Source organism: Penaeus japonicus, unplaced genomic scaffold (assembly GCF_977035675.1).
Source record: "Penaeus japonicus unplaced genomic scaffold, GWHDUDI00000001_assembly GWHDUDI00000038, whole genome shotgun sequence".
Lineage (NCBI taxonomy): Eukaryota > Metazoa > Arthropoda > Malacostraca > Decapoda > Penaeidae > Penaeus > Penaeus japonicus.
In genome coordinates this window covers 1,513,727-1,531,226 of record NW_028234440.1, presented here as the reverse complement: position 1 = coordinate 1,531,226, position 17,500 = coordinate 1,513,727, and the positions used below count along the sequence as shown (strand labels likewise).

Sequence of the window (17,500 nt, the reverse complement as noted above, 5' to 3'; positions counted from 1 at the left end):
GAAAATCACGTATCGCATTAGGTCAGAAAAGGAGAGAGAGAGAGAGAAAAAAGAAAGATTGGGAGGAAAATAAATCACAGAGCGATAAATTTATCTCAACGAACGAATTGCATAAATAAGTTTCTCTCTCTCTCCCTCTTTTTTTTTCTTTCCTTTCGAGAGTAGAATTAGCCTCTCCCCCCCTCTTTCTTCCCTTCTCGCTTCCCCTCCACCCCTCGTACCCCCTCCCACCCCTCTCCCCTCTCCCCCTCTCTCTCGCTTCCTCCTCAGACTTTTCATTCACCAGCTCTGCCGCACATCAAATTAAAAGCGCTCCCTAAAGTTTTCCATTTAGGCGGCTGATGAAAAATTCACGGTTGCCTACTTTCCATAAATGTTTTTCCATTTCCCCCCTCATTAACATGTTGCGAGCTTGTTTAAAACTTTACTCCGGGGGTCGGTCCTGTTGGGCCAGCGCGCCTCGTCGGAACCCTATTGCATATTATGCTGCCGTTCCCCCTTCTGGCTAGACAATTTTGACTATTTTTTGCGCCTGTTTGTGGCAGATTAATGGTTTTGCAATAGGTGTCTCTGGCTGTAATAGTCTCAGAAGATGTGTTGGACGATATAAAAGTTGGTGTTTTATGGATCGTCCTATTAGCGTAGAGCCCCCTTAACTTGGTGCCTTCATAGAAAACGGGCCTTAACGTCTCTTGCGGATTTGCAACTGCTTGTGTTCGCCGCGTTTACCGCCGGGGGGAAAGGGGGGCTGTGCGCCCTCCCCTCTCCGCTGCTTCTTGCACACGAGTGCTGCAACGAATGAGGGGGGATGGGGGGGGGATAGAGAGCGAGAGGGAGAAAAAAGAGGGGAAAGGGGAAGGGTCGCGAGACGGAGAACATTCCCACGCCGCCGAGCCACAGCGGACATTCGGAATAGATCACAGCAACTCGGGAGGGCCGAGTCGCCGACCTGCCTGCCGCGGGAAAATGGTCGAGAGAGAATCCCGCTCGCGCAAATGGCGACTCGATTCCGGCCGTCGAGCGAGGGAGGGAGGGCGACGCGCGCGGTAGAGTAGGAGGGCGATTTTCGTGAAGAGTAAATACATTTTGTCGACGGGGCCGGCCGCCATTACCATCGGCCGTGAGGGAGGAGAGGGACGTGCAATATGGGTGATTGTGCCGAGTCATAAGTATGGGAAGATCGACCGTCTTTGCTTTCGCTCTCTCTCTCTCTCTCTCTCTCTCTCTCTCTCTCTCTCTCTCTCTCTCTCTCTCTCTCTCTCTCTCTCTCTCTCTCTCTCTTTCTCTTTCTCCGTCAGCGTTTCCTTATGCTCCTTGAGCTTAGGTTCAGAATCCTTCCGGTGATGTCCTTATAAGGAAGTCCTGCTGTTCGGGAGCATAAATAAACCAACTAAATTTTAAAAAATACAGCTGACTACAATCGAATACCAAAGAAATTGTATTCCAAAGTCTTCTCGCCCCAAAAATGAGACAAATAATAGATGGACTACCACCGTCCGCCGATTGAGAGAGAAAGAGAGAAAACGGATTGAAGAATCACGCGTCCATTCTCGCAACCTCCCCCCCCCACCTCCTCCACTCCTCCACCCCTCCACCCCTCCCTCCACCCTCTTCCACCCCTCCTTCCTTCCTTCCTTCCCTCCCTCCCTCCTTCCACCCGCCCCCGTTGCGTGATCTCGGCCCGTCTTGGCGCCATTTTGGGGATGCAAACGACGGGGATCGCCTCTGTTCGCGCCCCTCCCCTCTACTTCGCCTTCTCACTCCTTCCCTTCCCTTTCCCTCTCTTTTCTTTCCTTTCCTTGCCCCCTTTCTCTCCCTCTCCCTCTCCTCCTTTTCCTGTCTCTAACTTCCCTTTGGCTCTTCTATCCTTTTCCCTCTCCTCCTCTTCCTTTCCCTTCCCTATGTTTCCCTTCCCCCACATTTTCCCTCATCTCCCCCCTCCTCTCCGCTCCTCCTCTCCACTCCTCCACCCCTCCACTCTCCCCTCCACTCCCTCCCCTCCTCTCCTCCATCCCCCTTCCCTCCTTCAGAGCCATCTCGCGGCCGGGAGGACTATTAGTTTCGAAGCGTCGGAACATTCGCGAGGAATAGATTCCGTAGAGGGAATTCTTCGTAGATTATTTGGCTTGTGCGAAATGGAAATAGTATATTCAGCGAAATCAAAACAATAGGACTGGATGAAATTAAAGAAAAGGAAAAAAGAGAGATGGGAAGGATGATATAAGAAACGAAAGAAAAAGAAAATAGAGAGGGAGAATGCATTTTTAAATCTCTCAAAATCCGCCTTATTAGCTCTCCCATCGCCTGCATATTTTTTTTTTTCGGGGGTTTCTTTTGATTACTCGGACGCACCCCCCCCCCCTCCTCCCTCCTTCCCCCCTTCCCAGGATTGTGAATCCCCTTGAATCCGCGTCCATCCGCTTCTGCGAACGGTGAGGTGACAAGTGGGATTATTAATTTTTTTTCCGCCCCTCATCGCTGCCTTTTTGGACTGAAATGAGTGAGAACGACTTCTGTCATGTCGTGTCATGTCATGAAGAGGATGAAGCGAGGAGAGAGAGGGAGGAGGAGGAGGAGGAGGAAGAGGAGGAGGAGGAGGAGGAGGAGGGAGGGAGGGAGGGAAGGAGGGAAGAGGAGGAGAGATTAGGAAAGAAGAGGAATGAGTGAAGAAGAGGAGAGAAGGGAGAGAGGAAGGAAGAGAAGGAGGAGAGGAAGAGGCGGAAGAAGAGGAAGAGGAGGAAGGGGGGGGAGGGAGAGAATAAGTTTCATAAATGCAGGTGCGACAGACATCAAGTGACGTCAGAAGCGTCGCTACGTCTGTTAGCGACGAGTGTTACGGCTAATCGCATCAAAGGGGGAGAGGGCGTTGATGACAAGGGAGGGAGGGGGGATGGGGGGATGATGACAAGGGGGAGGAAGAGAGAGAAAAGGGGGTGGGGGTTGATGACAAGGGGGAGGAAGAGAGAGAAGAGGGGGGGGGAGTAGATGACAAGGATAAAGGGTTTGGATAAAGGAGGAAAGGGGTGGGGGGGTTAGGGAGGGGGATAAATGGATAGATGGAGGCTGCGACGTTTATCCAAGTCCCCCTCCCTCTCGGCGCGAGCGTAACGAAGTTGATCTTGATAATGCGAGAGATATTGTTCATTTTTCTCTCTTGTCGCTCGCTCTTTTAGTGAGATTTGCTCAAGAGAAAGAGAGAAGGGGGAGGGGGGAAGCTGGAGGAAGGGACGGGGGGGGGCGTAATGGGATGGGGTAGAGGACGAGGAGGAGGAGAAGGAGAAGGGGACGAAGAAGAGGAATGTGGAGGACAGTAAAATAGGCGTATGTAAGGGAAAGAGAAAGGTTATGATGATGAGAGGAGAAGAAGAAGAAGAAGAAGAAGAAAAAGAAAAGGGAGTAAATCCAGGAAGAGAAAGAGGAAAACGTGAAAGAGAAGGAGAGAAGTACGAGGAAATGAGAAAGAAAGAGAGAGAGAGAGGGAGAGATGAGGACGAGGAAGAGAGAGAGTGAGAGAGGGAGAGAGGAGGACGAGGAAGAGAGAGAGAGGGAGAGAAGAGGACGAGGAAAAGAGAGAGAGGGAGAGAGGAGGACGAGGAAGAGAGTGAGGGGAACGAGGGGTTGGATGTGCCTTACATGATCATTAACGCGACTCCCCGATTCGTCTCGCTCGTCCGAATACACAGCCGCGGCATCCGAGAGCGACACGAGCAGGCGGAGGCGAGGGGGGCTTTCGGATGGAGGGGAGGGGGGAGGAGGAGGGAAGAGGAGGGAGGGGAAAGAGAGAGTAGGAGGGAGTAGGATAGAGGGGGAAGGAGGGAGTAGGATGGAGGGGAAGGAGGGAAGAGGAGGGAGTAGGAGGGAGGCGAGGAGGTCTTTCGGATGGAGGGGAAGGAGAGAGTAGGAGGGAGTAGGATAGAGGGGGAAGGAGGGAGGGAGGTAGAGGGGAGGGAGGTAGTAGGTGGGAGGGGAAGGGAGCATGAAAAAGGTGAAGGAGGGGAAAGGGAGAAAGGAGGATAGGAGTGAGCAAAAGAGGAGGGAGGATAGGAAGGAATAGGGAAAAGGGAAAAAGGAGAGGGGAGGATAGGGTAGGAGGGAGCAGGAAAGAGGGGAGGAGGGAGTAGGATGTAGGGGAAAGAGAATAAGCGAAAGAGAGAAAAAAAGAAAAAAAAAAAGAAAGAGAGAACACATAAAAGATGATGAATAAAAAAATAAAAAAAAGTCAGGAAAAAAAATCAAACTAAACAAGAGAAAAGTAAAAAGGGAGAGGAGCGAGAGATGATCTGATCTTCCCGCTGACGAGAGGGAACAACATCCAACATCCATTCCATTTGGGGGAAGGAAGGTTCATCTCAACCACAAAAGTTGAACCATCACAGACTTAGAGCGCGTTGAGTAGGGGAGAGGGAGGGAGGGGGAGGGGGGGTTAGGGTTGGGGGGAAGGAGTAGAGGAAAAGGAAGGGGGGGACAGAGCGCGTTGAGTAGGGGAGAGGGAGGGTAGGGGGGGAGTTTTAGGGGGAAGGAGTAGAGGAAAGGGGGAGGATAGGGGGATAGGGGAGGGAGGGATAGATAGATAGAGGAGGGGGGAAATGGATGGTAGAGGAAAGAGGATTGGAGGGAGGGGAGAGGGTTTAAGAAGGTGAAGACAAGGAGGAGGAAAGGAGAGGAAAGAAGAAGAAGGAGAGGAGAAGAGAGGGGAGGGGGAGGAAAAGAAGAGGAAGGGGAAGAAGTAGAGGAGGAGGAGGAGGAGAAGAAAAAGAGGAAGAATAAGGGGAGAAGAAAGAGAGAGGAAGAGGGAAAGACGGGAGCCAGGGAGCGTAATGCCCTAATGAAACTGTTCTGTGTGCCGCTGAAAGTGATATTGCTGTCCATTTCCGATGTGTCATTATTATACCCAAAAGTATTGATAAATGGCCTCCTAAAACCATCTCCCCCCCCCACACCCGACGTCTTCACCCCTCCCCTCCCCTCCCCTCCCTTCCCTTCCTATATACTCCCATTCCACCCCTTTGCCCCCTCGCCCCCTCGCCCCCCTCCACCCCCCTCCCCCTTGCTTCCGACATCCCTAAACCATATCCTAGATGGTTTGCTGGCCGGAGAGGGGAAATGATGCCGAATGCCTCCGGATGGGGGGGAGGGGAGGGGGCATCTCTCTCTCTCTCTCTCTTTCTGTCTTTCTGTCTTTCCGTCTTTCCTTTGGACATGAGAGGTAAGGGAAAAGGTGATTGTTAAGAAAGGAGAGAAGGGGGGGAGGCAAAAATGGAGAGATGGGAAGGGAGGGAAGAGAAAGAAAGGGGAAAGTGAGAGAAGGGGAAGGGGAGAAAGAGATGGAAAGAGAGGGAAAAGGGAGAGAAGGGGAATGAGTCTCCCCCTGGACGCAGCGGTCGCCAACCTCCACCAGGCGGGGAAGACTAGTAATTCAAGCGCATGGTGAGGAATGGTAACCACTCTCGCTCGACCATCATGTAGATAACTATTAGCGATAGAGGAAGCGGGGAAAGGGGGGGAGGGGAAGGGGAGATATGTGGAGGAAGAGAGAGGAGAGACGGAGGAAGGGGGGAAGAGAGAAAGGGATAGGGAGGAGAGACGGAGGAAAGGGGGGAGGAGTGGAGATGAGAATGAGGAAGGAAGGGAAGGAGGGGAGATAGGGAGAAAGGATCGGGGGTGAAAAACGTGGCCTATTGGAACGGGAATGAAAAGGGGGGGAAGGGGGGGAGGAGGAAGGAGCGAATGGGAGGGGAAAGAAAGGGGAATGGATGAAGGATGGATGAGGGATGGGGAGGGAGAGGGAGAGTGAAAGAGAGACAGAAAGGAGGTGTCAAGATTCGACAGCCGATTAGATAGACTGCGTGATCGGTGGGGAGATTATTCTCTCTCGTTTACCTAACTACCTCTTTCTCTTCTCTCTCTCTCTCTCTTTCTCTCTTTCGCTCATTATTTTCGCTTCTCTCTCTCTTTCTCTTTTTTCTCTTTTTTTTCTTGTTTGCCTAACAACATCTTTCTCTTATCTCTCTCTTTCTCTCTTTCGCTCATTATTTTTGCTTCTCTCTCTCTTTCTCTTTTTTTCACTCTCCTTCTCTTCTTTATCTTTCTTTCTCGTTTGCCTAACTACGTCTTTTTCTTTCTCTCTCTCTCTCGCTCTTTTCTCTTTTTCCTCTTCTTCTCTTTTTTTCTTTTCTCTCTCTCATCTGTATCCTCTCCCCCAACCCTTCTCGCTCTCCCTCCTTTCTCTCCATCCCCCCCCCTCTCTCTCTCTCTCTCTCTCTCGCAATACGTCACAGAAGTTATGAAAACATCAAACTTAGGAGACAAGGAAAAAAGGAAAAAAGGAAAAAAGAAGAAAATGAAACTTAACAGAGCTAATAAATAGAAGTTCAACCTCAGTCACCCCGCCGGAGAAAATATGAAGCAGGTTCTGAGGCACAACTTGTGAAATACTTAAATGAACGGCGAGGGGAGGAGGAGGAGGAGGAGGAGGAGGAGGAGGAGGAGGAGGAGGAGGGGGAGGGGGAGGAGGAGGGGAAGGGGTATGGGACAAGGGGGAGGACGGGGATGGGTAGAAGAGGAGGAGGAGGAGGAAGGGAAAGGGTAGGAGGGAGGGGGGGGCGAGGTGGCCGTCCAGGGTGTAAACTTTGGGGGTTGTTCTGTTCATTACTAACTTACTTAGCGAGTATTGGGAGGCGGTTTACGGCGCCTGGTATGAGGGAGGAGAGGAGGGGGAAAGGGAGAACAGGGAGGAAGGGGAAAGAGAGGGGAAGGGAAGAGCAGGGAGGAAGGGGAAAAAGAGGGGGAGGAAAGGGGAGAGAGGGGAAAATGATGGAGATATTTCTAACCAAGAGTACGTGAGAAGACGGAATATCCTCACAGCTTCCTCACGAGGAGGAGAAATAAACGAAAAGAATAAGAGCGAAATCCTCGGCGAAAGAGGAACAGAAAATCACTTCGGGTGGGGGGAGAGGAGGCTACCCCCCCCCCCACCCCCCCTGCAGAGTATAAGACGCATAGGCATTCAAACAAGCGTGATATTGAAGCTGACTTGTATGCTGCTGTAGACGCAAAGACACGCACGAATGCGCGCGCGTGCGCTCGTGCACAAGATGCCGCAAGCTAATCAATGTACGGCGACAGACCGCAGAGAGAGAGAGAGAGAGAGAGAGAGAGAGAGAGAGAGAGAGAGAGAGAGAGAGAGAGAGAGAGAGAGAGAGAGAGAGAGAGAGAGACACGTCCTCCGCGAGATGGGCCAATTTAGCGGCGCAGCATCCAGCGTGATCCACGAGGCGATAAAGCTGTTAATTGTTAGTTGCTCAGAGAACGAAAAATTATGGACGTCGGCGCTGCGGTGATCGAAAACACGATCGTATTTATAACTCCTCCCCACATCCCTATTTTCTCTCTCTCTCCCTCTCAGTCTCTCTCTCTCTCTCTATCTCTCTCTCTCTCTCTCTCTCTCTCTCTCTCTCTCTCTCTCTCTCATACGCCCAAACTCCGCCCTGTTGCAGGCGGCGTGTGTTTCTTGCAACGCCCACACGCCCGCACGCCCGCACGCCCGGGGACGCCTAATCCACGCCGTCAGACGAGAAAATCGGCATCGGGTCAAAAAGAGAGAGGCACAAGGAGATGCTTCTCTTATTAGCATCAATTAGTTACTGTTAGTTATTAATGAGGGGCTCGTAATGCTGCATGCTGAAGGGGGCAGGGAGGGAGGGAGGAAGGAGGGGGGGAGTCGACGATTAAGAAGCGACGACCAGCGGGGATTATCGGTCGCTTTGGCTAAACGACCGGAGTCAAGTAGCCGGTAACAGCGGTCGTTTGTTCGGGTCTTGTCGTTTGTCGGGGAATGATAAGCTCGTACGAAAGCTGGTGATAGGGGCGATGGAATAGACATGAAGTGACATGCGCTAACGGTAGAACGGAAGAAGCGATGATTTTTGCAAGACTAACAGACACAAAACTTTGTATTTGTTTACCAACACAAGACGTGGGATCAAAAGACAGGATATCCGAATCGATTGATCAGAAAATAATGATAATGATAAGCAAACGCTACGACTTCATAAAAAAAAAATAGATAGACGAATGAGCAAATGCATAAACAAATGGCGCAGACGAGGTCACGAGCAGCCACCGACCGAGGCGAAGGTGACCTGGCTTCGCGCGTCCATCACGAGGCCACTTGAAACCTTCGTCCGCGGGGCCACGGCGCGATAACGGCCGTTGCGCTGTTGTTTCTTGCGATCACAGCGGCCGTCAGCCCGACTAGCTGTGTCAGCGGCGCGGGAGTGAGTTGTGGCTGACGGTGCAAGGGAGGGAGGGGGGGGGGGGGCGATTCAGTCTTGTTTAGTCGCTTTCTGCTCCGTGTGGCGGTTTTGCCTTTTTCTTTTCTTTCTTTTTTTTCTTCTTTTCTTTTCTTTCGTTTTTGTTGTTTATAGGTTTTCGTTTTTGTTGTTTATAGGTTTAGGTTCCATTCCTCTCTATCGTCGTTTTTTTCATTACGCTTTCGTTTTCCTTTTGTTTGTGTGTTTGATTCTCTACCTTTCTTTCGTTCTTTGATTATTTTCTTTTTTTATTCTTGTATCTTCGTCAGTTTCTACGTTATTTCTCAAACTCTTTTCTCCTTCTGCCTTCATGTATTTCTTTTTCGTCTTTCGAATCTCTCTCTCTCTCTCTCTCTCTCTCTCTCTCTCTCTCTCTCTCTCTCTCTCTCTCTCTCTCTCTCTCTCTCTCTTATTCTCCCTCCCTCCATCCCTTCATTCCCTCTCGTCCCTCCCTCCCTCCCTCCCTCCCTCCCTCCCTCCCTCCCTCCCTGCGACGCCCCCACCCGTCCCCGTCCAGGCGGGTCAGTCTGTCTGTGGATGTCGTTAATTAATGGACTCATTAGTCACTTGTCGAACCCGAGAATGACCGGATGCTTGCGTCGTCCTTCAGAGTTCTTGGTCGTCAGAGGAGAGTCGTTTTAGTCGTTTCCCCCGCGGAATGGGGTCTTCAGAGGACCCTGGAGAAAAGAAAAGGACAGGGAAAGGCTTGCGCGTCTCTCGTAAAACAAGGTTCAGAGCACAGTCCTCGCGCTGGGAAAGTTCTCCTGCTGAAGGTCCTCTTTTGCCTTTCTGCCGGGGTTTTTTTCTCTCTCTCTTTTCTAATTTTCTCTTTCTCTGTTTCTTTCTCTTTCACTCTCTCTCTCCTCTCCTCTTTCTCTCCCACCGATCCTCCTCCTTTTTTCTTAATCTTCTCCCTCCTCTCCTCCTTTTTTCTTCTCCTTCTCCTCCTTTTTTCTTCTCCTTCTCCCTCGTCCCTGTTGTTATGGTTGTCGCTGCCCTTTGCAAGTTGCGCTCAACGGCAGAAAGAGCGTAAACAAAACGTCCCTCTCGGATGAAGGGAATGAACTCGGGCCGCGAGGTATTTCGGCCCCTTGACACATCAGCCTGACGCGACAGAGACTTATGGCCCCTATTTCCTCCGGAGCCTTTGGAAAATAATGATAAACTAAAAATATCCTTTGAAAAAAAAGAAGAAGAAATGTATATAGATATGCATAGCGGGAAAAAAATGAAAGACGCAATTTTTCCGCGAGTTTTTTTTTTCTTTTTCTTTTTTTTTAACCTGAGATCACTCCCAAGAAACAAAACTTGGAAGTATCTCTTTTCTCTCCCCGCCCCCGACCCCCCCCCCTTTTTTTTAAACGTAGTATCTTTTTTTCTCTTTTATTTTTTTCTTTTTATTTTTTTTCATCCGTCTTCTAGATCTGTCGTAACGATAAGCTCTTCTGCGATTGTTCTGTGGAGGAGCTTTCTTCATGGTAGGCCTAAACGAGCATGTTCGAGACAGGCGAATAATTACGTGGTGTTACTTCGGGAGGAGGGGGAGGGGAGGAGAGGGGGAAGGGGAGAGAGAAGGCGAGGGCGAGGGCGAGGACGAAAGGGAGCGGGAGGAAGGGGGAGAGGAGGGAGGAAGAAAAGGGAAAGGGATAGAGGGAAGAGGAGAGGGATGGTGAGAGGATAGTGACAAATGGAGGAGGAGGAGGAAAGATAGATGAATAGAAGGAAAAGAGAGAGAGGAATGGAGGGTTGCGTAACCTGATGTATTCACAGGTCCTTCTCTCCGCTTCGAAAGTTTGATGAGGAACTGAACTCATTTGTCAACCTCGTTTTTTTTTTTTTTTTTTATCCGGAAGATGAAAGGTATGAAATAACAGCAATGAAGCAAGTAAAGAAGTTATTGCAGCTGAAATAAGATGATGGTAATAATGATGATAATGATATCGGTAATGGTTATCATTATTGTGATGATGAGGATTACCATTATTATTATTACTATTATTATTATCATTATTATTTAACGGACACAGCATATTGTCGATAAGAAACCCTTCCATCCAAGAGCTCTTCCTCTGCGAGAAAAAGCTCCCTTATTTGACCATCTCTCTCTTCAAACTCTTTCCTGTGCATGATTTCTGCTTGAGCTTCTTGCTAACCAAAGCTTACTTCCACAAGAGTGAATCTTGAAAAAAAAAACTACTGCCTGCATGTACTAACTTTTTTTTATTTTTTTTATTACGTGGAATGCCTTTGTACACCTGCTTCCCCACCCATCCACCCACCCACCCGCCCACCCCTTCCTGTGGTGTGTGTGCCTGGGCGTGAGCATACGTTTGTAGTTATAGTCTGTAGCTATTAAGTCCTTAGAAATAGATCCTTAGTGTTAGATTTTGTTAGTCTTTGTGACATTTTATTGCTAGTGTTGTTATTATTAGTAAGTTTTGTTACTGAGTCTTCAAGTCTGATGAATACATTTAATTAGTTAATTAGTATCATGATTAAGTCTTGATTTTGATGAATATATAAGTTTGAGATAATTAGTGTTCTTATGAAGAGTTATTATTAAGTCTGTTTTTTATGAATTATATATATTTTCCTGCTGACTTTTCTTTAAAGACGAGGTATCTGGTGTGTGCATATATGCGTATGTGTGTTCGTGTGTGTAATGCATAATTCATGCTACACACACGCGCGTGCATAAAATACGGAACTGTCACATCCCTTGTTGCTCGTCTTCTGTTTCCGGTACATGTCACACTATCTTCTTCCTCGACCCCCTCCATTCCCCTACTCCTTCCCTTTCCCATTTTCTCCCCTTCCTTCATCCCTTTACCACCTCCACTTCTTTTATACCGGTCCCTCCCCCTCCCCTCATTTTTCCTTCCATCTCTCCCTCTTCCCTTCCCTCCTCTCCCCTTCCCTTCCCTTCCCTTCCCTCCTTTACTCTTCCCTCCCCTCCCCTCCTCTCCCCACCCCTCCCCTCCCCTCCCCTCCCCTCCCCTCCTCCCCTCTCTCCCCTCCCTCACCCTCATCTTTACCCCCTCCGTTCCCTCTCCCTCCCATCCCTCCCCCTCCCTTTCTCCCATCTCTCCCCCTCCCTCCCATCCCTCTCCCCCCCCCCCCACTCCCCCAACCCCATCTCCAGGCTCAGAAAACGTCTCGTGTTCTCGCCTCCAGCAGTGGCCGAAGGGGGAGATTCTCATCAGCTGATTGAGAAATCCTCTTAGGGCTGTGGGAAGGATAGGCCTATTTCTGTGCATTTTGACAACCCATGACGGATTGCTGAGCTGAGGATGGGGGGTGTAGGGGGTGGGGGGGGTAGAGGGGATAAACTGCTCTAGCTTCCTTGCCTTTATAATGTCATGTATAGAATTTGGAGTTAGGCCTATGAGGTTTATGTACATATTATATATATATATATATATATATATATATATATATATATATATATATATATATATGTATGTATGTATGTATGTATATATATAATATATATATATATATATAATAAGTTATATGTTATATTATATATTATATATTATATAGGTTTTGACTTTCGTCTTTGTTGTCTGAAAGAGAGAGAGAAAAAAAAATATTCATTAGTGAGCTGATTGTTTACCAATGAATGAATCTCAATCTTTCTCTCTCTTCTTTCTCCCCTCTTCCCTCACTCCCTCCCTCCTTCCCTTCCTCCCTCCCTTCATCCCTCCCTCCTTCCCTTCCTCCCTCCCCTCCTCCTTCCCTCCCTTCCTCCCTCCCTCTCTCCCTCCTTCCCCCTACCCCCTTCCCCCTACCCTGCCACCCCACCCCCTACCCTGCCACCCCACCCCCCGCGATCGCATAAGGTCAAAACAAAAGGGGCATTGTGTGAGCAGGAGTCTGGGCGCGCGCAGCGTGGCACCAGCTCGCCCATCCAGCCAGCCATTATCATCAAAACAAAGACAAGAACACCCCTTTGTTGAGCGGGTGTCTTACCCCAAGCGCCCTTTTTCATCTCCCTTCCTCTCTCTTAACTCCCTCCCTTTCCCTCCCTCCTTCCCTTTATCGCTCCCTCTCCCTCTCATTCCCTCCCTCCCTCCCTCATTCCCTCTCTCGCCCCCTTCCTCCATCCCTCCCTCTCCCTCTCATTCCCTCCCTTACCCTCCTTTGCTCCCCTTTCCCTCCCTCCCTTACCCTCCTTTGCTCCCCTTTCCCTCCCCTCCCCCTCCCCTACCTCCTCCCCTCTTGCCACCTCACCCTGAGATTGTCTGCGAATGAAAAGTCAGCTGGGAATAGGGGCCGAATAAGCTTTGTTATGTGTTTTGTTGTTTACGTGTGTGTGTGTTTGTGTGTGCGCGCATGTGCGTGAAATGGGCGCACACACTTACACACCTTTAGGGGATCATTTAATTCTTCTTATCTGTCTTTCTTTCTTTCCTTCCTTCTCCCTGCTTCCCTTAATTTCCTGCCTTCTTAAATGCCGAAGGAGAGACTACAAAACAGTTTGATTGTTGTCTTTTGTTTTGGGATTTCCGAAAGGGAAGGAGGAGGAAGGGGAAGAGGAAGAGGAAGAGGAGGAGAAGGGACGGAAAGAAGACTGGATTCTTCTATAAAGAGTGTCTTTCTTTCTCCTTTTTTTCTCCGTATTATTCATATTTTTTTCTTATTTTTAAGGAGGGAGGGTGGGATAAAGACAACAACGATAAGCCTTCCTTTATATATATCCAGCAGCCTTAACTAACAGAGATCGTGTCCACGGAAGTCTTGTGTAGAAGAATTAAGCCATAAAACAAAGTTAAGATAAAAAAAAAGGAACGAATAAATCCTCAAAATCAAAAAGAAAAAAAAATCAAGATCTCCTACACACGATCTCTCCATCTCCCACAGGTATCTCCGTAAAGAAAGAAAGAAAGAAAAAAAACTATGCAACACCCGATCTCCCCCCCCCCCCAACATCCCACCCATCCACTCACCCCTTACCCCCCCTCCTACCCAGCCAGCTTGTTAATGATCTTGTTTCCGTGGCACAGTGCCGCACTTTTCAGGTCCCGCGGGTGCCTACTCCCCCGAGGCGGCTTCCATGGGTTACATGATGGACGGACAGCAACACATGTTCCGCGGGGCCGACCCTTACACCGATCACGCTGCGGCTGCGGCGTATTACGGGCACCAAGCGGCAGCCTACAATTATCCTCATCATCTATAGGTCCGGTGAGTTCGCGGCTCGGCTCTTCGCTCTTCGCTCTTCGGTCTTCTCTTGTGTCTCGGGGCCTTCGCCTTGTTTGGGGTTGTGTGTGGGTGTGAGAGTGAGAGAGTGTGTGAGTGAGAGAGTGAGAGAGAGAGAGAGAGAGAGAGAGAGAGAGAGAGAGAGAGAGAGAGAGAGAGAGAGAGAGAGAGAGAGAGAGTGTGTGAGTGAGTGAGTTTCTTTCCTTCGTTTTCGTCGTAGATTCTTTTCTCTTTCGTTTTCCCCCTTTTCTCAATTCATCTTTTCTTTACCTCATTTCCTCCTACTTCCTTCTCCTTTCTTCCCTCCCCCTCCTCCTCTCCCCCTTCCTTATCTTCCTGTTTCTCCTCGCCCCTTGTAGAGCGCCATTATCCTTTGCATTCCGAGCAACAGGTGTGTAATTCAAAGCCTTCATACATCTCTTGGCTTGACTGCAAGGGAGATATACGGAAGCAGAAGCATTGCAATTGCAGTATGCTTTTGTAGTTATGCCATACCTCCTTTTCCTGGCGCGATATTTCTAAGACTGGAGGCGAGTTCTTAAAAGCATTCGGAAGGGAATTTTGGATTATTTCCCGGACGCTGTTTTGCATTTTCCTGGTCGTTGCAGATTTTTTGTTTTGTTTTTTTGGTATTGTTTCATTGTATTAATTACTGATTTTAGGTTTGTTGATATTAACTTTCTAGAATTATACATTACTTTGAAAAGTGTAATTGTCAAAATAAATTGATTTTCACAGTCCATGAAGTGGATACTTTAGTGATGACTAAGATCAATGATAACCAAGTTAACGTAAATAATCATTAATCATTAATTGCATCTTCAGTGGAGAGCACCAGCGCCACGGCATTCCCATCGCGTGTCACTAACGCTTCCCCCTCTTTCCCTGCAGCGTGTAGCGGCGTAGAGCGTCTCGTGAGCGCGATGGGCCCTGACGCCCATCAGCCCGCCGATGTCCTGACGACCTTGACTCGTCTACGCCGTGACCACGACGTGTCCGCGACGTGTTTACGGCGTTGAGAGTGTTCCGAGGTGTATTTTTTTTTAAGTGTGTGTTGGCGGGTCCGGCGGCGACAGAGAGAGACTGTCGTGAAGCGCCGTCGGCCGCCCGCCCTTCGCTGCGACGCGGCGGCGGCGGCGGCGTCAGGGGAACTGTGTACATAACCTTAGCGTCTCGTGCATAGTGTTTGTGAGGACGGTCAGAAGGAGGCGGCGCGCGCTTTGGCCGGGAAAGGGGGCATGGAAAGGGGGCGTGGCGGAGGGCACGCGAGCGACGACTCTGGCTGACGTTAGGGCAGGGCATGACACCCCGCCTCCTGATTCCGCCACATGGGCGTGTCCTGACGGAAGTGTGCGTGCTTGTGCGTGCGTACGGGCGTGCGTGCGTCAAGGGAAAACATCGGACGCCACATCCACCTGCAGCCTCCACCACAACCACCACTGTCACCACTTCGCTTCAGCTGCCACCACCTGGAGTCCGCCCGCTGCCAACACCCTCCCCTCCCCTTCCGCGGTGTCACCGGGTGATGAACGGTTCGCCTCTCGTGGTGGCAGCAGTGACACCTGTCTGCCCGACAGGAGCATCCCGAATGCTCTGCTTGGAGGGAGGGAGGGGGGGAGAGGGCGAGGTAGCGGTGCCAGAAGTAAAAGCAGAAGCAGAAGCAGGAGCAGAAGCAGGAGCAGGAGGAGGAGCATCCCTCACCCAGAAACACCTGTCGTGCATCAGTGGCTAAAGGAGCTTGTGTGACGTCATCAGGTTGATATTGTTGTTGTTTTTTAAATTCAGTGATGAGTTAATTGGAAAACAATGAAAGGATATTTTAATGATGATGTGTATTTTCGAGTGTGTTGAGAGATGATTTGAAAAAATAATAGAGAGAGAAGAAATTTGTCAATTCAAAATTAGATTTCAGAAAAAAGTAAAACCAAAAAGCTACATCCGCCAACTTCCCCCCCACCCTCCACCCCCCCACATCGCCGCTGTGCGCCCCGGGTCAAAGGTCAGGGACTCATGACCTACACAATGACCTAAGCTCGCCTCTGTGACCCCCCCAAACTCAGGAAAAGTGTGATGGCAGGATGAACCAAGCATGGTGGTAATTTAGCCTACCCGAAGTGTAAATGTTTGACTCTTTTTAAGTACCCGAACTTTTTTTTTGTCCTCCTATTTTTTATTTTGTTCACCTCCTTTTTTCCCCTTCCCGTTCCTGCTTCTTCATCGTCTGAACCCGATTTCCTTCCCTCCTTCCATCATTCCCTCCTTTCATCATTCCCTCCTTTATTCCTTTTTTCCTTCCCCCGTTCCTCCTCATCGTTCCAGTCTTCGTAAATACACTTAGTCTCGTTTGTTATCGGGTGTTGACCCCCCCCACCCATCCCACCCCCACCATCATCTACATACATGCATACATATACATATATATATAAATATTATATATAATATAGTATCCTGAATTACCATCGGTTGGAACACCGATTACCTCACTCCCAGACCGGGTTAGAGCTTGATCAATGTTGATCAGTGTTGATCAGCAAGAACACCTGACCTCTATGACAACTTGACCTCGATTTGACAAGGTGTAATGATCCCCCCCTACCCTCCCTCCCTACCTTCTCTTGACCCTCCATTCCCTCCCCTCCCCTCCTCTCCTTCAGCTCCTCCTCCCCCCCCCCTCCCTGCAAAATTGAAATCTCGAATATTCAACTATGTGGCTACCCCTGTTCCCTCCCCCCCACCCCTCTCTTTTTATTTTCCCCTTCTTTCTTTCGCCTCTTTCCCTCCCCTCTTTCCCCTTGTTACCCCCTCCCCTTGCAACATGCCTGACCTTTGCACTTTGATATTGCAGAAAGTAAAAGTGATGGAGTTTCCATTGTGGTGGATGTATACGACTGTTAATTCTGTATACGACTGGACTTGTATAGTGTAATGTTCTCTATCTCCTTAAGTGGTTTAATGGGACTCGTCTGGAGAGACTTTCTGCAATACTTTGTGGATTTGATTGATAATAAACTAAGTAAGTAAAAAAAAAGGTGATTGCTGACACGATAACCTCGATTCGAGAGAGACGGACACACAAACACACACACACACCAATAAAAGAAGAAGTGAATGATAGTGATGATATAAAGATACTTCAAAGCCTTGGATTTCTATCATGCCAGCGTATCTCATGTAATAATAATAATAATAACAATAACCTTGTGATATGACGGTGTCGAAAGTGGTCAGAAATGAGAGGGAATCAGAACACAGAGAGAGTAACAAAGAGGAAAAAAATAACGAACAAACAAACAACAGAAGGAAGTGTGAGCCCACTGAATGCAATAACTCCATATTATGCTTCTGGTGGCTGGTGTATCAGCCTCCCCCGCCCCCCTCATTCCCCCCTACCCCCTACCCCCCCTCTCGTCCCTGCATGGAGAGATGAAACTCCCGTCAGGCACAGACACAGAGAGAGAGAGAGAGAGAGAAAGAGCAGGCTTAAACAGTGGTGCCAGCTCCATAAGACGCCAGTGTTACCAACATCTTTATAGCATATAACGTATTCCGCTGTCGCCTCCCCCCTCCCCCCACCCCCCCTCCTTCACACCGTTAGCTTTCTAACTATCCTTTCCCTCTCTTCCTTTTTTACGTCTTCATCCTCCCCTCTTCCTCTTCCTCTTCCTTAACCCGTCATCACCTCCCCCCCTCTTCCTCCTCCTCCTCCTCCTCCTCCTCCTCCTCCTCCTCCTCCTCCTCCTCTTCTCACCACGGACAGGACAACGCTGGAAACTTTTTCATCATTAAATTTTTTTTTTTTGTTGTGTCTGGTAACACTGTAGGGACGATTCGCTACCCCCCCACCCCCCATCCCTCCCCCCCTACTTAACTTTGTATAATAGGTAACATTTAAATAAAAATAAAAAGAGTTAAAAAATACGAACATGAAAGATTTCAAAAAATAAAAAAAATGAATAAAAAAAAAAAATAATGGAATAACCAACACA

General features: G+C 49.1%; 1 protein-coding gene across 12 annotated transcripts in view; it reads left to right on the top strand.

The window, feature by feature from the left end:
* The window catches only part of hth (Meis homeobox homothorax), a 541,136-nt gene that overhangs the window by 522,191 nt on the left and 1,445 nt on the right, over positions 1-17,500 (top strand). For all 12 annotated transcript variants that reach the window (XM_086532858.1, XM_086532857.1, XM_043026120.2 and 9 more), the window contains 2 exons: positions 13,319-13,499; positions 14,406-17,500. The exon at positions 14,406-17,500 is cut by the window's right edge and continues 1,445 nt beyond it. In XM_086532858.1, coding sequence (XP_086388984.1) covers positions 13,319-13,494 — 176 coding nt within the window. In that variant the 3' untranslated portion in view covers positions 13,495-13,499; positions 14,406-17,500. The remainder of the gene's footprint in view (positions 1-13,318; positions 13,500-14,405) is intronic.